At 44.5% G+C, this 21512-nt stretch overlaps 1 protein-coding gene across 5 annotated transcripts in view; it reads right to left on the bottom strand.

Moving 5' to 3' along the window:
* Positions 1-21512, bottom strand: part of PNPLA7 (patatin like domain 7, lysophospholipase) — a 437365-nt gene that overhangs the window by 262034 nt on the left and 153819 nt on the right. For all 5 annotated transcript variants that reach the window (XR_012665266.1, XM_048823395.2, XM_048823397.2 and 2 more), the window contains 2 exons: positions 15280-15411; positions 13608-13731 (listed from right to left, as the gene is read on the bottom strand). Coding sequence is in view for 4 of the 5 variants with exons in the window: in XM_048823395.2 (XP_048679352.2) it covers positions 13608-13731; positions 15280-15411 (256 nt within the window). In the remaining variant the exon portion in view is untranslated. The remainder of the gene's footprint in view (positions 1-13607; positions 13732-15279; positions 15412-21512) is intronic.

Below are 21512 nucleotides of genomic sequence, written 5' to 3'. Positions count from 1 at the left end.
AAAGTGACAATCCGCCAGTGCTATGGTAATAAACCCTCGTGCTTGACTCTACATGGTGTCCATTTCTGTTCCTTCACACTGCACACTGAGTGGATGTTTTCAGAGAACTATCCTGGTGACTTATTACTGTTTAGTTTATCAATTTGTTCCAAAACCACCTCTAATGACACCTCAATCTGGGACAGTTCCTCAGATTTGTCACCTAGAAAGAATGGCTCAGGTTTGGGAACCTCCCTCACATCCTCAGCCATGAAGACTGATGAAAAGAATTCATTTAGTTTCTCTGCAAAGGCCTTATCGTCCTTCAGTGCTCCTTTAGCATCTCGACCATCTAGTGTCCCCACTGATTGTTTAGCAGGCTTCCTGCTTCTGATGTACTTGGAAAAATGTTTGATATTACTTTTTGAGTCTTTGGCAAGCTTTCTTCAACTTCTTTTTTGGCCTTCCTGATAATATTTTTGCACTTCACTTGCCAGAGTTTATGCTCCTTTCTGTTTTCTTCAATAGGATTTAACTTCCACTTTTTAAAGGATGCCTTTTTGTCTCTTGCTGTTTCTTTTACTTTGTTGTTTAGCCACAGTGGCACGTTTTTGGTTCTCTTACTATATTTTTTTTAATTTGGGGTATATATTTAAGTTGAGCCTCTATTATGGTGTCTTTTAAAAGATTCCATGCCACTTGCAGGGATTTCACTTTTGGCACTGTACCTTTTAATTTTTGTTTAACTAACTTCCTCATTTTTCTGTACTCCCTCTGTCATAAATATAAAGGGAGGGGTAACAACCTTTATTTATGCAGTAACACCAAATCCCTCCTGGGCAGAGGTACAGAGTCACTTAACTGTAAGGGGTTAATCAGTTCAATTAACCTAGCTGGCACCTGACCAGAAGGACCAATGGGGAAAGAAGATACTTTCAAATCTGGGGGGCTGGGGGGAAGGTTTTGTTTGTGCTCTCTTTCTCTTTGTCCTGAGAGGGAACCAAAAACAGAGACCAAGCAGGTAACCCAGCTCCTAAAAAGATCCTGAAATGATACATCTAAAATTACAGAAATTGTAAGTAATAGCAAGGAAATACATTAGATTATCTTTTGTTTTAGCTTGTGAATTTTCCCTATGATAAGAGATAATTTTATTCCTGTTTTGTAACTGGGAAGCAGAGTCAGAGGGGAATCCTCTATGTTTTAAATCTTTTTATTTACCTTGTAAAGTTATCTTCCATTCTAATTTTGCAGGTGTGATTTTTACTTTTTTTTTTTTAAATAAAATTCTTCTTTCAAGAACCTGATTGATTTTCAGTGTCCTAAAAACCAGGGATTTGGTCTGTCCTCAGTTTGTTAACATATTGGTTGATATATTATTCTCAAGCCATCCTAGGAAAGAGGGTGAAGGGGCTCGGGGGGATATTTAGGGGGAAGCGGGGATAGGGCTCCAATTGGCCCCTCCCTGAACGTTTGTTTAAATCACTTTGTGGTGGGAGTAATACCATCCCAAAGACAAGGAAAGGAATTTGTGCCTTGGGGAAGTTTTTAACCTAAGCTGGTGGAATATAAGCTTAGGGGGTCTTTCATGCGGGTCCCCACATCGGTACCCCAGAGTGGGGAGGGAACCGACACCCTCTTTCTGAAATTAAATGCTACAGTGTTGGGCTGCTGTGGTGTTTTTTCCCACCCCAGGGATGTTACATTTAATTATATTATGGTCACTATTACCAAGCGGTCCAGCTATATTCACCGCTTGGACCAGATCCTGTGCTCCACTTCAGACTAAATCAAGAATTGCCTCTCCTCTTGTGGGTTCCAGGCTAGTTGCTCCAAGAAGCAGTCATTTAAGGTGTCAAAAAACTTTCTGCATCCTGTCCTGATAGCCTCTCTAATCTCCCTGAGCATTTCACAGTCACTATCACATCCTGGTCAGGTGGTCGGTAATATATCCCTACTGCTATATTATTCGAGCATGGAATTACTATCCATAGAGATTCTATCGTATAGTTTTCAGAGTAACAGCCGTGTTAGTCTGTATTCGCAAAAAGAAAAGGAGGACTTGTGGCACCTTAGAGACTAACCAATTTATTTGAGCATAAGCTTTCATGAGCTACAGCTCACTTCATCGGATGCATACTGTGGAAAATACAGAAGATGTTCTTATACATACAAACCATGAAAAAATGGGTAAACACCATTTTTTCATGGTTTGTATGTATAAGAACATCTTCTATATTTTCCAGAGTATGCATCCGATGAAGTGAGCTGTAGCTCATGAAAGCTTATGCTCAAATAAATTGGTTAGTCTCTAAGGTGCCAAAAGTACTCCTTTTCTTTATGGTATAGCTGGGTTCATTTAAGATTTTTTACTTCACTTGATTCTACACTTTCTTTCACATACAGTGCCACTCCCCCACCAGCACGACCTGTTCTATCCTTCCGATATATTTTGTACCCTGATATTACTGTGTCCCGTTGATTATCCTCATTCCACCAAGTTTCTGTGATGCCTATTATATCAATAACCTCATTTAATATGAGGCACTCTAGTTCACCCATCTTATTTAGACTTCAAGCATTGGTATATAAGCACTTTAAAAACTTGTAACTTTTTAGCTATCTGCCATTACATGATGTAACTGAATGGGGGACTCTTTCATTTGACTGGTTTCAGAGGGGTAGCCGTGTTAGTCTGTATCAGCAAAAACAACGAGGAGTCCTTGTAACACCTTAGAGACTAACAAATTTATTTGGGCATAAGCTTTCATGAGCTAAAACCCACTTCATCAGATGCATGGAGTGAAAAATACAGTAGGCAGGTATATTATCCGGAGAGATAGGCCTGTGATGATAATCCAGTTTTATATGCACCAATTCCAAAACTTGACAGCCTTGGCACAGAGGGAGGGGGATCTTGCTCCTCCTTGGCATTGAGTAGCCTTAAATCTAGGATAAGTCTCTCCAACCTCCACTATTTTTTTGGCACCAGGAAGTACTTTGAATAAAACCCCTTCCCTCTGTTCTGCATGGAAACTGGTTCTATAGCTCCCAAGCGTAAAAGATTGTCTATTTCTTGACAAAGCAAACTCTCATGAGAGGGATCCCTTGAGAGAGGCAGGAAAGGGAGGGGTTGTTGGTGGAAGTGTAGTGAAGTAGATGGTGTATCCTATGGAGATAATCTCCATAACCCACTTTTTCATAGTGATTGACTCCCAAGCACGCCTGAAGTGGTGAAGGTGGTTGCCAAAGAGAGGAAGGCTGGAGAATCAGTGCAGCTAAAGAGGATGAAGATGGCAATTCAAGCTCTCGACCAATCTGTCAAAATCGCTGCTTGGAGGTGGACGGGCGCGAGGTGGGAGGCTGTTTCCTTCTTTGGAATCTCTGCCTCTTTTGTTGTGGTTAATACAACCTCTGGGAGGTAAAGAATTGGGCAATGTGGGATGTCTGGGCCATTTGACTTGCTGAGCTTTCTCTTCTAAGCAGGTGTGTAAATACCAAGAGAACATAAAGTAGCTCTTGAGTCTTTTAATGTTCGCAGAGACTCGTCCGTGCTATCTGCAAACGTAGCTCCATCAAGAGAAGATCCTCTACCGTACTTCGGACTTCTTCTGGGGCTCCAGAGAGTCGGAGTCAGGGAGCCTTTCCCACAACTGCTGCTGTCGCAATTGAACAGGCAGCAGTATCAGTTGTGTCAGGGGAGGCTCATGGGGCTGCTCTGGCAAGTCGACGGCCTCCTACAGCGATTGCCTGGAACCGCTGCCTGGGCTCTGTCGATAGGTGTCCATGAAAGAGCTCAGTTTGGTATAATCCATGTGATTGTGCTTTGCCATTAATGCTTGATAACTGGCAATTCTAAATTGTAAGGAGGCTGAGGAATAAGAAGATTTCCTCCTCAGTAAATCTAGATGCTTATGGTCTTTTTATTGAGATGTGGTTTTAGCATAGTACTGTCTTCCACATTTATTAACTGCATCAACTACCAAGGAGTTAAGTGAGGGATGGGAAAACAAAAATTTTGAATCCTTTGCTGGGAAACAATACTTCTTATCCGCTCTCTTGCAGTTAGGCAGAACAGAAGTGTGGGTGTGCCAGATGATCTTCACTGGGTCCAGCAGAGCCTCTTTAACACACAGGGCAAGTGAGGGATATCAAGCAGCTTATGATGAGGCTCTTTCACCTCAAGAGGACTTTTCAAGGAGTCTGCAACTCTCTTGATCAGATCTTGGAAGTGCTTAAAATCATCCATCAGGGATGGAGGAGGAGGAATGACTGCTTCATTCAGAGATAAAGAGATGTTGGCTATAGGAGAAACCTCTTCATCAGCTCTAGCTTCCTGCTCCTCAAAGGATTCCTCTGTGCGGGAGGCTCTGGAAAACTGTTCACAGTAAGCTGCCCCACGGTCCCAATATGGCCAAGGAGGAGATGCATAAGCCATAGGAGGAGGCACCTAAGGGCACTCATACCAGCAAGGCATCAGTGGCAATTTGTGCACCATAAGAAGTTGCAGCTTCAGCAGAGGCTTCTGGAAAGGGGCCAGTATAGCAGTGAGAGGGAGAACCCTGAACTGACACTTGAGACACCAAGGCAAGGTCTTCATCAGAATCCTCTTCCTCAAGCCCACCCTAGAATGGTGGAGCATCGGTACTGGCTGAACTTCAGGTGATCTCGACATTCTTAGTACCAACAGCACGTCGGAGAATCAGCATATCAGATACAGCCACGTCCCAGTGGAAACAGAACTCCTGTGGTACCAAGAGTGTTATCAGTACCAAGTCTGTACTCTTCACGAAGGTGATCATGGTCTCAGGCGCTTGGAGGGAAGCACAGTTGCTGACGGTACCAAAGGTCTCGTCTGCCCCAAGGGAAGTGCAGTTAGAGCAGGCTTCATCGGTACCAAGGAAGCAGAGAAAGACTCTTTGGGCTCCCTGGATCCATTCCTCTATGGTACTATTGATCCATGGTACCAATGATCTCTCTGGCCCGAAGCTTTACCAACTTTTGGTCTTGCCATAGCCCTGGGTACCTGAGGGGACTCGTGGGTACCTGATTGGAGAGCTGGTGGCACTGGGGTAGCTAAAGATACCAATGACCTCAGCTTTTTAAGAGGTAGATTCTCTAGCTGGTGAGCTAGGGGCACATTCCTTTGAGGCTTATGTGAGGAGTCCTGTGTTCTCCTCTTAGATGCCCCAGAGGTATGGGGCTTCAAGGTCATGGAGGCAGCAGACTTTCACACAGACCGGAGTACAGAGCGGGGTCCCTTGGCCTGGGTCAGAAGCCAGGCATAGAGAGCTCTCCATCATGAGGAGACAAAACTTCATCTCTCTGTTTTTTCTGACTCTTGATTTCAGCGCCACATAAAAGTTGCACTTCTGGGCAAAATGCGATTCCCTAAGGTACTGGATGCAGCAGAAGTGGGATCACCTCCTGGCACGCCAGACAAGGTTTGAAGCCAGGAGAACTGGGTATAACCTCCCAGTAAAGAACTAACTAACTAGTTTTCGTGAGCTACAGCTCACTTCATCGGATGCATGGACTTAAAAGAATCTTTTATTGATGATGATGATCACATAAAACTCATATCCTTATGACTTTTTTAGTTTGGTCAAGACTTGACTTTTCTCAGGGGGAAAAATATTTCAAATTGTGATAGTTTTTTACATTTGCCATAATAATTTTGTTTGTGTATTGATGCAATGTCACTCTTTTGAACTCCTGCCATCTGAAAATAGGTAGCTTTCTTTCCTTCTTTTGGCTGTGGACATCTGGTAAACTGACCACAGCTTCATGATTTGTTGTCCAATTTAGGACAGTTCTGAAATTAGTGTTCTATTTAATGTTTTTTGCTGTCCATAGAGGCTGCACAAAATGATTTGATGCCTTAAGCAAAGTGGGGGTTTTTTTGTTTGTTTTAATTTATTGGGATGGAAAGAAACAATAGGTGTAAAGGATCCAGAGTAGTTTTTCTAAGAGATACAGTGAATTTTTAATCCTAAAAGCTGTGAAAACTTTTTTAACCTGCTGTGAAAATGTACTTGAATGCCAAGGTTTGTAGAAGTCTTGGAAAAGTATTTGAAAAAACAACTGTTGTGACACTTGACAGGTTGAGCAAGTTGTGCCATATAAATGCAGATTTCATCTAGTCCAGTGTTCACAAAAATAACAAAACCAGCACTAAAGCAAGATGATAATATGCTCCATCTATGAAGGTGAATTTAATGGCATTTTAAAGATCGTGGTGGTTGGCCTGGCGGTTTAAGGGGGAAACAACCTCTGGAGATCAGAACTGTTGCCTTATATGTTAGGTCAGAAGGGGATGGGAGCAATATGAAAGAGCAGCATATATCTTACAAGTGGGCTGTGCCTTCCTCCTCTCTTGTTGGAAGGAAGCTATAGGGTGACCGAAGAAGTGAAGAAATAGAAACAATGTGCAGAACAACCCCCAAACTGGAAAAACCTGTCAAGAACAAGCTTTTACTTCTGTCTTTCTCTGATAATGTGGACAGATACTGTAGACTTACTTCATAATTCAGTTTCTTCAAATAAAAGAAAAGGAGTACTTGTGGCACCTTAGAGACTAACCAATTTATTTGAGCATAAGCTTTCGTGAGCTACAGCTCACTTCATCGGATGCATACTGTGGAAACTGCAGAAGACATTATATACACAGAGACCATGAAACAATACCTCCTCCCACCCCACTCTCCTGCTGGTAATAGCTTATCTAAAGTGATCACTCTCCTTACAATGTGTATGATAATCAAGTTGGGCCATTTCCAACACAAATCCAGGTTCTCTCACCCTCCGCCCCCCCACACACAAACACACTCTCCTGCTGCTAATAGCCCATCCAAATTGACCACTCTCTTTACAATGCGTATGATAATCAAGGTGGGCCATTTCCAGCACAAATCCAGGTTCTCTCACCCCCCCACCCCCAAACACACACACACAAACTCACTCTCCTGCTGGTAATAGTTCATCCAAAGTGGGAGAGTGGTCACTTTGGATGAACTATTACCAGCAGGAGAGTGAGTTTGTGTGTGTATGGGGGTGGGGGGTGAGAAAACCTGGATTTGTGCTGGAAATGGCCCACCTTGATTATCATACACATTGTAAAGAGAGTGATCACTTTAGATAAGCTATTACCAGCAGGAGAGTGGGGTGGGAGGAGGTATTGTTTCATGGTCTCTGTGTATATAATGTCTTCTGCAGTTTCCACAGTATGCATCCAATGAAGTGAGCTATAGCTCACGAAAGCTTATGCTCAAATAAATTGGTTAGTCTCTAAGGTGCCACAAGTCCTCCTTTTCTTTTTGCGAATTCAGACTAACACAGCTGTTACTCTGAAACCTTTCTTCAAATAGTGTCCCTACCTGTGCTCCACTCTAGGTACGCAAGTGCCCCCTGCACCTTGGATCGGAGATTTCTCATAGCAGTGTCTGTTCGGCCCGCACGTGCAGGTCAGTCAGTCTTGTGCCCCATGCCATTGTTATATAGAACCACCCTTCATTTCCTTCTCAACTGCCCCAGCCTGAAATGGAGCGACGGTGGCTGCCCTGCTGGGTTTTCTTCAGCTTTATCCTCTTTTCTTATTAATAGTCACAGTATTAGTGTTAGTTTCAATCGTTAGTAAATAGTAGTAGTACAGCTTCTTATATCATCTTTTTGGGAATTTTTTTTAAATTTTCTCTCATATTGTATTTAGATAGATACTAGTTAGTCAGGTTGCAGAGCAGCAGCAGTGTTAGTCTGTATCCGCAAAAAGAAAAGGAGGACTTGTGGCACCTTAGAGACTAACCAATTTATTTGAGCATAAGCATGAGTTCCTTTGTTTTACCAAGACCCCCATTATTTTAACTTACATCTTGGGGGACACTTAGTTGATGTCACAGGGAGATTAGCAGACTTCATCCTGTGATGCTACTATAGATCCACCCTACCCTTTGGTTCATAGCACTGTGATAAGCGAACAGTATGAAAATATAGCAATTAAATTCATTGTCCTAATCATTAAGAAGTGTCTTCTTGAACAAATGCTGCACACTGAACAGATTAGGAGAGCTCACAAATCAGTCAAACCATAGTTCATCAACACATGGAGTCAGACCATGGAATTTTTGAGACAAGCTTCAACGACAGCAGTTGATGCAGTTCCAGAGCTTCATTAATGAAGAAGGATCCTTCAAAATGCCATCAGTGCCAGCCAGCGTCTCTCAAAGAGAGCCCCAGTGAGCTGGTTAAGTGTTTCTTTCATATGACTGACATGCTCAGCCTATACAAATCCTAACATAAGGTTAACAAATTTGGCAGTTTCTGATCTGTTCATACCCTCCTGAATCAGCAGTGTTCAGCTGCATCTATAATTCTGTCAATTTAAGGAATGGCTCAAATTTTGAGTGGCCACGAGTTTGGTCTACTGGACATCATAGTGAGCAGGGAGCTCGCACCCTTACCACTAACAAGCAACCTAGGCAAGCCATAACCCCTCCATGTTTCAAATTATCCTTCTGTAAAATGGGGATAATACTTACCTATCTCTGATGCTTCATGTTTTAAAAGTCTTTTGAGATTATCCGAATAAAGGCATTAAACAAAATATGCAAGTTATGCTAATCATTTTATCCAGTGCCTGCAGTGCAGATTACCACATACTCCCCTTTGGAACAACTATCCAAATTGCATATGTCTGCTTCCTGATGGCACCTAGAATTCTCAGGTTTTTTCATTCTTTTCACTTGATTCCCCCAATTGTTTATCTTCTGCCCCAAGATTACATCAGCCTTCTCAGCATCACAAGGATCTTCTGGAACAGGGATAAGCAAGCCTTTTAAGAAAGGGAAAATAAAGTTGTGCTGATGTCCTCTGCAAAGAAATGTTGCAATATTCTCAGCACTCCATCTAATGCTTGGAGGGGGATTTGTAAAGATGGCCAGAGCATCAAGATTCATTCAACAAATGGCAGCATGCGTCAGTGGGTTCTGGAAAATGTGGGCAGGAAGGAGTGGATGACATACACAAAATCACAAAAGTCCTTGAATGACTCCTGGCACCAAATGGATCCAGAAAAGTGCCTTGCAATGTGGATACAAATATTTCTGTAGCTGTGCAGACATTCATCAGCAAATTTGGCACTGTTATAGCAAATATGTGCTGGACTCCCCATTGTAATCAACTTCTTTCACTTCTCACCAAAAGAGCAAACATTATTTGAGCCAGCACAAAATGTGCTGCCGAACCTGGCATTGCTCACTTCTGGGCAGAAAGTTTCTGGGTTTAAGGTATCCAACCCATCATCACTCAAAGTACTTTTCAGAAAACCAGAATTCGGCTCAGTTCTTTTCATCTCTAAAGTTGAACATTCATAAGTTTGACATTCAAATTTCTGTACCAAAAGTGTTGGAAGACAGCAGGAAAATTGATGCACCTATTTTTATTTATAACTTCTATTGCAATTGACCAAGACTTATTCCTGAGGTCTTTGAGCTTATTCTTCACAGAATTAGGTACAATTAGTCAGAGACCTCAGTCTTACCAAAAGAGGAGGTTACTACCTGTAACTCAAGATTCTTCAACATGTGTGGTCCATATTTGGATTCCAAACGTGGGTATAGAAGCATGCCATGTGTCAGAGCCAGAAGATTTTTGTAGCAGTGCCCATCAACCTGCATGTGCATTGTGCGTCCCCCTTGTATTTGCAACCGAGGCTACAATAGGTCATGTGAGTAGACACCTCAAAGAGCCTCAACTGGAAGAGCCTCTAGTTACAGATGAGTAACCTCCTCTTCTTCGAGTGATAGTTCCTATACGGATTCCAAACATGGGTTTTGAATTGCGAGCAGTGATCAGTGTGGAGGTGGGTGCGAGGACATGCGAGGAAGCGAGATAAGTAGTACAGCGTGGCCTATGGCTGCATCTGTGCGACTTGACAAAGCCCTAGCTGGGATGATTTAGTTGGAGTTGGTCCTGCTTTGAGCAGGGGATTGGACTAGATGACCTGCTGAGGTCTCTTCCAACCCTGATATTCTATGACCTGCAGCTGCCACCAGGGCGATGGTGTAGTGAGACGTGAAGATGTGAATGGAGCACCACGTTACTGTGTGGCAGATGTCTTTCAACGGTACATCTGCAAGGCAGTCAGATGTAGCTGCGAGGCTCGCGTACACCATGACTCCAGCCAGTGGAGGGATGTCAGCATGTGTGTAATATTTATGGATGCACCCAGAGATCAAATTGGAGACTCACTGCAAGGAAAGGGCTTGTCCTTTGCTATGACAATGGCAATAAAGAGTCTTGACAATACTTGAAAGGCATGGGTGCATTGTTGGTAGAACATCAGCGTACATCAGACATTGAGGGAATGTAGTGTTCTGTCCACATGAGAGGCATGGGGTTCAAGATAGAAGACCGGAAGGTGAATGCACTGATTCAGGTGGGATTCTGACACCACCTTCAGGAGGAATTTTGGGTGCAGCCGCAGCTAAACGTTATCTTTGTGGAAGACTGGGGGGGCGGAAGTTGTCAGCTTTATGGCTGCCAGTTCACTGACCCGTCTTGCCAAGATAATGGCGACTAAGAAGATTACCTTCATGGAGAGGTGGGAGAGAGAGCATGTGGCAATGGGCTCGAAGGATGGTTTTGTGAGTGTGGCGCTATCTAAGTTAAAGGTCCCAGGAAGTTGGGGGTTTGAGCACCGGTGGGCAGGACTGCTTTGCAAATGCTGCAATGGGTGGCGACATGCAATACAAGCAGTGATGGTGCTTGTTGCTCACTGAAAACAAATGCAGGCAGGATGCACAGTTCTTGAACCCAGGCTGACAGGGCACAGTCCCCAGATAGGGATGGGAGGAGAGCTGTCCCCCAAACAGAGAAAAAACTAAACTAACTCTATGAACTGCAAGGAAAAACATCCATCAAGATAAAAAGACAACTATTTTCAACTATGTACAGATGAAAGGGCAAAGAGTACCCTCTTAGTGGAGCTACAAGTAAGGAGGAACAGGGGCTCCGACTCCAACCATGCGGCAGTAAGAGGGAAGTGGAGCGGCATCAACCCACATGGCCTATTATAGCCTCAGCTGCAAACACACTGGGGAGGGGAACACACATGCAGGTCAAAGGGCACTGCTATAAAAACCTTCCGGCTCCAGCACATGGCATGCATGCGCATCCACATTTGGAATCCATATGGGAATCATGTAGAGGGGCGGTCACCTCGCTCCAGTTCAGTAAAGGTTAAAAGCCAGCCCTTGGAGAGGGCTGGGGCTGGAAGCCAATCAAAGAAGGCTGGGATGCAGCCAACCAGGGCCAGGCTGGACCTTATAAAAGGGCTGCAGGGCCAGAAGGCGGCCAGTCTCTCTCCAGCCTTGGAGAGAGAAAGACTGGCTGCCTGCAAGCAGAACAGGGTACCTTGGACAGAGCAGTGCTGGGAGGAGTGGGAGAAGCTGAGGAGCTCCAGCCTGATGAACTCCCAGGCTGAGGCATTGCTTCCATGGCCTGAGGAGGTCCTGGGGCTGTGTGGAAACAGCCAGAGAAGGAAGAGACAGCAGGTCCAACCCCCTGGCTCATGATGAGTGGCCACTTCAGACTGCAGTTTGCCCGATGGAAAGGGTTAGATGAAGACTGGCAGTGGATCACTGAGGCGAGGTGGGCTTAGGGGACCACGGTTCCCTGGGGAGGGGAGGACCCCAAGTGTGGGAGCACTGCTGTGGGGCAATACCTAGGAGAAGGGGAACCGCAGGCCAGTGAGGGATGTGGGGTCAGTGGTGGAGATTAACAGGAAGCAAGTACCAGTAGAGAGACACTGGCCAGAAGGAGGCGCTCCAAGGCTGGAATCAAGCTAATTCATGTACGACTAGCAGGAGGCCCCGCAGCGGTGAATGTGTGCCATGTTACAAACCATCACTTGAAGAGGAATATATGCTTTTGCCATCTCCAGGATGGATGAAAACAAGCTTCACTGCGATCTCCCAAAGGAAAAAAGATTTGACAGAGTGCTTAGTGGAAAAGGTTGCCACATACATGACATGTAACACTGTGAGTTGGCATCATGCCTTCATCAGATAAAGTCTTGAAGTCAACAGCACTGTTGAGCCAAAAGTAACACTGCTCTCAGTGATCATCAAGTATTGCAATTCCAGAGGTGGGGGTCACAGCCATTGTAGCAAGACCTCCACCAACTTCTGTTCTCTCTCTCTTTCTGACTCTGCACTTACTGCTGGAACTCCATAACCTCACTACAGCTACCCATGCTGTCTAGGGGGGATCCAGTAGGGGCGAGCACCAAGCACAGTCTACGGGGCTCCGGCAGAGATGTCTGAGGAGCATAGGCCTCCCGGCCTAAGGAGGGGGAATACTGCCACTCAGGGGTGGGATAGTAAGGGGACGTGGCCTGCCCAACTCCATCACGTCCCAGCCCAGGTCCCTAACAGTGGCACAGTGGTTCACCACTGGGTAAGTGGGGATCTGCCCGCAACACGCTGATCCTGTATCAGACCAGCTCTCGACCAGACAGTTTCCCTGAGCTGCTTCCTACTCTGCCTCTTGGGTGTACCTGCAGCCTCAGTCTCCCTGGGATATATCGCCCAGGGTAGCAGTAGCAGCTACTCAGCATCAGGAGTGGCAGGGCTCTCTGGGAGCTCATGCAGGCCCTCGGGGAAGCCGTGGTTCTCCTCAGCATCCCGCTCCAGCAGCAGGAAAGAAATGTCTGTCTCCCTTGGCGGCTCCCTCTCAACTGAGCTGCTGGGCCAGCCTTTTATACTTCCTCTTCCAGTCCCGCCCTCTGTTCTGGTATGCAGGTCATGGTCATCCTGGCTCCGCCCACCAGGCGGCTTGTGGCATTCCCTCTGCATCCACCTCTGCGGAAGGCCACGCCTCCTCGCTACACTATACTTTGCAACAAGTGTTTCCCACCTGCAGTCCCAATACCCACTAGGTTATCCTCATTAACCTGCTGCCTGCATGCTGCCACTATTGCCTTTAACTAGTGCAAATAAGATGTTGTAATATCATTTGATCGTTCTGTGTCTCAACGGAACTCCCATTTGGCAGGCCTCCTAATGGTATGTTGCATTAGCACATCTATTTATAGACCCAACTGTTAGTCCTCAACAGCCCGAACAAACAGGAGAGGGTTTGAATTGAAGCCTCAGCATTCAGAGGGCCCCTTGGTTTACGTTTAAGATAGGCAAAGTGCCTGCACTGCTCTGCTGGACGTCCTTTTCATATTTTAACCTGGGTACTAAGCGCAAGCAATGAACAGAGGCATGTGGGAGAGAAAGTAGCCTGACGTGGATATACGCTAACATCAAACCAGCTCTTTCAATTCCAAATGACACTGATTGAAAGAAATCGGCACAGTGCACGCGCCGTACCCTTTACGCTGTCAGAAGCAAAACAGGATAGTAGCAAATTGAAAAGTCTATGAGCAGCCTACATATGTACTATCCTGCCATAGAGCCTGCTGGTAGCAGCAGCTTCCTCCCTTTCAGACAGCTGACAGCCTCACTCGCACAAGCCAGGACCAGCAAGCTGTTACGATCAGACCTATTAACGCATTTGTTTGTTTTGTTCAAAAAGCCAGAGTTTTCTAGAAAGTTTAGCAAGTAAATTCTAAAGCTGGTTCTTACCACCCCGATTAGGTCTCCTCGCCCATATTCACCAGTCAGTTGTTTTTTCCCATCATCCATCCTAATGACAGAACGAAGTCGACCATTCAGCACAATGTATGTGCAGTCTGACCTGTCCCCCTGCCTGGGAGAGAACAATCCATACTATGAATTAGTGTGGTGTCTGTGCTCAGCAAATGCACTCAAAAAAACCAATTAACTAATCAGCTCTATGTAAACCTCTCCACCATCCCTTAGTAGCTCTGCTCTCTGCAGAGATGAGAGTAAAAACATTTACTGAACAATTAAAAAAAAACAACCTAATCACAGATTTGTCAAATGCAATTAGCAAACACCTTTCATCTTTTACTATATATAATCAACAACTGGTTGGTTTTAGGTCACCAGGCAGACAGATGGAATTTGAACATTCCCTAGCAAAGCAAACAGGCTTCAGGAAAATCATTGAACTCTGGGAATAGGGCAATTGTGCAGAGAGAAGAGAACAAACTGTGTGGGTGAGTTGCTTGACTCAAACCTCAGCCTCCTCTTCTGGTGGGAGAGCCTATGCATGGTGTGAAGCTGTAGCCTTTGCCTGGGTTCAAGCCCAACTGTAGATATGGCAGAACGCTGTTTGGCATTCAGGTCTCCAGCACAATGAAGGATACAAGCTGGGCTTAAAACTTTGATATTGGAACCAATACTAGGGCATAGCCCGGCCATTTGATTTAAAACAAATTTCCCCATCGACACACGATGTTTTCATGCACTGATCAAGTATTTGAGATTTCTATTAGTAATGACATTGCAAAATCTACAAAAAACTAGAATTACAGTTACCTGCTATTTCTGCTAATTGCAAATCAGAGCTTTGTCCTCCCAGCTGTTGCTTTCATGCAGTGGATCAAATTTAAATCACAGCTAACTCTAGAAATCTAATGGAGCTATCCAAGGAGGAATTTGGCCCAGTACATATATTAAGTGCTGTAAAGTCAGTTTTAATTTACTGTTAGGCAAACCTGAGTTCCCTTTCAGTTGGTTTATTTCAGACTGTAAGCTCCTTGAGGCAGAGACGAGTTTTTATCCTCTGCACACACGGAAGACTTTACTGGCAAACAAAACCTGTCTATATAAATTGTTATTGTCTTAGTTATCTATGTGTTATCTGTTTTGCTACATCAGAAAGGTACCAAAGAATTTACACCAAAGCAGCATGCAGGGATTTAGCATCCCATTCTCACTAATGTAAATGAAAACCACGAGGCTGAAAAGTCCTTAAAGACTATGCTGATGGGCACAAGAGAAACCCCTCAAAAGGCAGACAGATGAACCCTTCATACACTTGTTGATGAGCCTGCCCCAGTGAGCAAGCAGTGTGACTCCATGGGGGATGACAGTTAGGTAAAGCACTCTTATTTATTTGTGTATGACTTTGAAACCTTTCAGAGTAACAGCCGTGTTAGTCTGTATTTGCAAAAAGAAAAGGAGTACTTGTGGCACCTTAGAGACTAACCAATTTATTTGAGCATGAGCTTTCGTGAGCCACAGCTCACTGCTCACGAAAGCTCATGCTCAAATAAATTGGTTAGTCTCTAAGGTGCCACAAGTACTCCTTTTCTTTTTGAAACCTTTGATATCATTCCAGCGGGGGTATTGGAGCTTACAAAACATGGGCCTTTTGCTCACATCTCACCTGTAAACAGCTCGTCCAGCCTCCACTTCCATCCAGTCCAAGGCAAAGTCAATCTGCCTCACAAATGAGGACATCCTCTTTACAACACTGTGGGCCACACCCAGCACTACACTTGGCTGCACCCGCATTATCCTAGAAGAGAAACAAACACAAAGCCACCTAAACGCTTCACTCAGACAGAAACAAACACAGACACCTTCCCCAGAGCAAACCACAGTCGCTGCAGGTGCAACGCAGGGCTTCACAACAAGAATCAGGTTAATGGGTTTTCACTTTAGAAATGGAATAAAAATACAATCTACATAACTACTGCTCCCTTGGTGCCCAAGACTCCAGTTTTCCATGGTACAGTATGCACTGGCCTCCCACCCGCAGTGAAGTGTTTAAGGAGATTCTCTCTCTTTACAGAGAGCGGCACACCACTGCATTTTTACAAATCTCACCCCCTTGTGCACTTGGACGTGCCGTGTAGACAAGCCCTGAGAGTCTTACTAGGTCTGGCAGTTGACCATGATCTTAAAAATAAAATTAAAAAGACAGAGACCTGCACCCTGGATGACACAGTGCTCGCTACTGGAATTTCAGTGGCTTTAAGTGGTAATTGAAGCCCATACACTCAAACAATTGACCTTGAGAGCAAAAAAGGTTAGGCATACACAGAAGGAGTGGGATAACAGCTAGTACCATCAGACCCTGACTAAGTAGCATACCTCTACAAGGTCCCTGACTTTGGGAATGGCTGCACTGCAGCTAGGAGTGAGCCCGGGAAAACAGACTTGTGAAGCAGGGCTTGAGCTAGCATGCCACAAATAACTGTATATGTTGTGGCTTCTGCTGGAGCTCAGGTTCTCAAATCTAGCCGGTCAGATGGGCTTCAAAGCCCAAGCCCAAGCCATAATGTCTACACTGCTATTATTAACGAGCTAGGTTGAGCCCTGCTAATGCAAGTCTGTCTACCCCGACTGGGAGGCTCACTCCCAGCTGCAGCACAGAGAAACCCATTGACGGACTTCAGCGATTTTAGATTTAAAGTCCCGCACCTTTCATGCAAACCTGGTGTCTCCTCTTGTCTTTCATGGAAAATTATTCACATTAGAAACAAAGAATCATGAACCTAATGTTACAGAAAGTTACTATAACACTAAAGGGAAGATCCCTCTGCATTTTAAGTTTCCTGCATGAATCATTCCTTGGTGTCCCTAATTTTGAAGTTTTAATAACAGGCTTGGGTCTTGGCAGGTAGAGATGAATGTGCAGAAGTTCTATATTTGTGTGTACCCTTAACTCACACACACTTATAGAGTGAGAGAACTAGTCAGAGGGCAAGCAGTGCACCAACACAACAGAGAGAGACAAACTACAATTAGTCTTTGAAAAGCTGGGTGGGTTCCCTGAGCACGTGCGTGGTGCTTAATAGGCTGCTATGTGGCAGCTTACAGGGAACTTAGGTATGTACCTTCTTTGGTAATCCTGAAAGTCGTAACCAGGAAGCTGGTCTCATCACCACCGCCGTTGACACTGAGCGGGCTGCTGCTATTATCTTCACCACTTTCACAAGACTAAGAGAAATTTTGTACAGTGTATGTCTTGTGAGGTATCATTTGAAAAGTCATAATCTGCTGAATATCATTATCCCGTGGAAATATGTGTAGCAACACTATATGTGAAGTTATCAGACTCTGCTGTATGATTGTTACTAAAACATGCTGTCCACAAACCAGAGACAAAGACACACTGGCCCCAGCCAGGTGTCAAAGAGCTATCACCTGCTTAAGCAGCCATTCTCCAGCGGGGGAAAGGTGACAACAAGAACTTTACATTCCATCACAGAGACAATTCAAACTTCATGTCCACAAGGGACTGTTTTGTCACCATGACACAGCAAGGACGTTTCCAGCACAAGAAATTGAATTAAAAAGAGGGGAGGATAAGGCTTGTCTTCACTCCTCCTCCCATCTCTCTGCTCATGACATCAATGAATACCTGAAGGACACTGAACTAAGGGGGAGGGGTCCCAAGCTGAAAGGAAATTTACCACAGCCTGTGAAATTTACCACAGTGTATGGTGAGGAAAGCCTTCGCTTTGAATTCTGTTAGTTTGTTAAGTTAGCCATTAGCTTGCATTTTACATTTATTTTCTTTTAGAACCAATCCTGACTTTTATGCATCATCACTTTTAATCACTTAAAATCTATTTTTCTGTAGTAAATAACTTATCTTATTGTTTTATCTTAACCAGTGTGTTTGGATTCAAGAGTGGGAGAACCTCCATTTGGGATAACAAGGCTGGTGCATTATGATTTTCCTTTGATGAAATGACAGACTTTCTATGAGCTTGTACTGTTCAGAAGGGTACTGAGCAGCACAAAACGCAAATTCCTGGGGGAACAAGGCTGGGACCAGGAATTTGCAGGTGACACCCAGTGTGTAATTTATGAGTGACTAGTCATAGTGCTCATGTGTTTAGCTGGGAGTGAATTTGCATGCTGAAGGCTGTGTGAACAGGGCAGGTGTGGTTGTTCTGACAGCAAAGCAGTGTAAAAGGCACCCCAGGCTAGAGAATTAAGGGGACACAGCTGTTCAACAGTCCAGACTGTACCCTGGGTAATGTCACAAGTCTATAGCTCTGTCCTCGCTATTAGCTGACCTTCACTGATGATGGCTTGAAACTGTTCTTTTTGTTCGGTTGGCAGGAAGTCAATAAAGGCACTATGTTTCCAATAATTGGTGTGGTCATATTTGGCCATTAGGGCCTGGAAATTTGCATCCTGATCTGCAGGGTTGCAGAAGAATACACTTTTCTGCTGAATACATGAAACCTTTTCCAGTCCTTGTCATAAGCGATAGACTAAGTATGGTGCTGTCTTCCACATGCTATGGAATTCGATGAGGGATGTGAAAATAGAAGTCCACATCCTTGGACTTGGACATAATATTTTTTTAATCGGCCCTTTTGCATGTCGGTGCTATGGAAGCCAGTGTGTATCAAATAATCTTGGTGGGATCCAAGAGCACTGCACTGACTGGGAGAGCAATCCTTGATGAGGAGGTCATATACAGTATGTCTAATAATTTGTGATGCAATTCTTTTACCTCTACGAGGGGAATCTAGAGTGTGCAGATAATCCTCTTAGTGAGGTCCTGAAAGAGTTTGAAATCATCTGACATTGATGGTGGAGGGGGCATGACAGCTTCATCCAGTGAGAATGAAGAGATATTCATTGGAGGAGTAATATCCTCTAGTCTGGCCTCCTGTTCCTCAAAAAAGTTTCTTCTTGAGGTTCTGGGACTCCAGAAAGAGAGACTGAAGGAGATCGCCTTGCTGTCTCTCTATAGTAGACATGAGAGTCTCTAGCCTAGAAGAATAACTTCTGTAGGCTGCCTATGGGTCCCAGTATGGCCACTTAGGTGGGGGAAAAGAAATGGGTGTTGGCACCCATGGGTGTCCATACCAGGTAGGTTGAAGCTCTGAACATGGATGCACTTGGGAAGGCCCTGGGTGTTGTTCAGGTGAGCTTTGGTGCAAGACTAAGGAGAGGTTGTCATTCTCCTGTCTTGGGGCAGGGCACCTTGACAGGATGCATAAAAGTCTCCTGTCAAGGTGCTGTAGGCTAGGAGAAGCCCAACCTGAAGCAAATACTCACCAGCAACCATACACCACACAACAAAAACACTAACCCAGGAACCTAACCTTGCAACAAAGCCTGTTGCCAACTGTGTCCACATATCTATTCAGGGAACACCATCATAGGGCCTAATCACATCAGTCACACTATCAGAGGCTCGTTCACCTGCACATCTACCAATGTGATAGATGCCATCATGTGACAGCAATGTCCCTCTGCCATGTACATTGGCCAAACTGGACAGTCTCTACGTAAAAGAATAATTGATGATTTAACTGGGAATTGGTCCTGCTTCGAGCAGGGGGTTGGACTAGATGACCTTCTGGGGTCCCTTCCAACCCTTATATTCTATGATTCTATGAAATGGACACAAATCAGACGTCAAGAATTATAACATTCAAAAACCAGTCAGAGAACACTTCAATCTCTTTGGTCACTCGATTACAGACCTAAAAGTGGCAATTCTTCAACAAAAAACTTCAAAAACAGACTCCAACGAGAGACTGCTAAATTGGAATTAATTTGCAAACTGGACACCATTAACTTAGGCTTGAATAAAGACTGGATGTCTCATTACACAAAGTAAAACTATTTCCCCATGTTTATTCGCACCCCCCACCCCACCACTGTTCCTCACACGTTCTTGTCAACTGCTGGAAATGGCCCACCTTGATTATCACTACAAAAGGTTTCCCCCCGCCCCCGCTCTCCTGCTGGTAATAGCTCACCTTACCTGATCACACTTGTTACAGTGTGTATGGTAACATCCATTGTTTCATGTTCTCTGTGTATATAAATCTACTCACTGTATTTTCCACTGCATGCATCCGATGAAGTGAGCTGTAGCTCACGAAAGCTTATGCTCAAATAAATTTGTTAGTCTCTAAGGTGCCACAAGTACTCCTTTTCTTTTAACTCTAATTAAGCCTCACAGCACCTGCAAAGTAAGTAGCATAGCTAAGATTTTTCAAAGGAGACCAAGGGGGTTAGGTGTCCAATTCCCACTGAATTTCAAAAGGAGTTGGGTTCTAAGTTCCTTAGGCACCATTGAAATTCCAAGTCTTTTTCTGTTTTGCATATGATGAAACTGAGGCAAAGGGACAGGAGATGACTTGCCCAAGGTCCCACAGCAAGTTTGTAACAGAGCCAGGAGTAGAATCCAGATCTCCATTCCCAGTTCCCTAGTTTTATAGCTAGAACATGCTTCCTTATCACCTTTTTGCATTATATACTGAGTGTTGTTTCTTTGGTTTCCCTTAATTCATACAGAAAAACAACAAAACTGAATAAACTTGCAAAGACCTCCTGAATGTCCCCACCAAAACAACTTCAAAGGGAGAGAGATTGGGGGAGAGGGACTTTATAATGGTTTCTGAAACCCCAGGGAAGAATGGGTAATTATTACCAGGGGGTTCGAATATCACCCAAACATTACAAGTTGTGTGCCCCCAATATCAGCTTGTTCACTCACCACCAGTAACAATTCCTAGGAGTGGAGTTTGACAAATTAAACTTTCCATGGTTTTCATTATCCTACCTGTGCATCTTCCCTTCCAACCCTGTATTATAGGATTTGTCTTTCAAAATCTGTCGCTCTGAGGGCTTCCCTTTACCCCAGCTTTTCCTTCCCTGATGATATGCCCTGACCCTACACGCAGACCCAGTTTCCAGCAAAAGCTCTGCTGTTAAGCATTACTCCACTTCCAAAACCAGGTCACTTTGTTCACCTATGAAAACAGAGGAACTCTTTTGTGCTCTCATTGCTACATCTAGCCTCCACCCACACACTTGAGTACAGTTCAGTTTAAGGTTGAAGCACAGGTGCTGGTGTGACAGATTTTTGTTACTAATTTGCCTGAGACATCAGGTGATTAGGCTGAGGACGCAGGATTGTTAGGGGAGCAGATGACGGAACACACCAAGTAACCGAGTTTTAAAGCTTTATTAATAAAATAATAAAACAACAGCGGAGAGTGCTGGGGATTTTATTCCCCACGTTACTTAAAGGACAGAAGAAAGTGTTAGTATCCCAAGCCCCAACCCACTTTTATACTTACACCCGCACTACCCGAGGCTGGCCAAGCCTGGGTGTAATGTAAGAAGAAGAGGGGGAGGGGTGGACGGGAGTTTTTAACCCAGGCACGGGTTATTTAGGGTCCGCTATTGATTTTTTACTTGCTTTAGCTTTGGGGAGGGTTTTTAAGTCCCTGGGGCTTGGGGGGCAGGGCTTTTGATTTTTAAGCTTTGTGTACCAGTTTAAACCGGCCATTCGTTGCTTTTTTAAACACATATTAGCTTTAGGGCAGTGAGACGCTTATTATTATTTTTTGCTGACCTTGTTGTTTTACTTTTTTTGTGGTCCCTGCAATTTTGTTCAGCAATGCTCCTTTCTCACAGCTGGTCGGGGGGGTGGACTCCCCCCCTTCTGTCTTGGCATGTATCAGAGTATGTGCAATGTCCTTGGGCTGAAGTCAGCTCCTTACTTCGGGTTTAGCTGGAACATCAAGTTAACCCGTTCCTTCCTCCTTTCCTCCCCCTTCGGCCTTTCACCGCCTGTAAAGAAACCTTTTGTTCCGCATTTATACCTTTAACCCTTCCCGAAATTCT

This window comes from Caretta caretta, chromosome 16 (assembly GCF_965140235.1).
Source record: "Caretta caretta isolate rCarCar2 chromosome 16, rCarCar1.hap1, whole genome shotgun sequence".
Classification (NCBI taxonomy): domain Eukaryota; kingdom Metazoa; phylum Chordata; order Testudines; family Cheloniidae; genus Caretta; species Caretta caretta.
The sequence above is the reverse complement of the archived record's forward strand: the minus strand, read 5'-3'. Positions and strand labels throughout refer to the sequence as shown.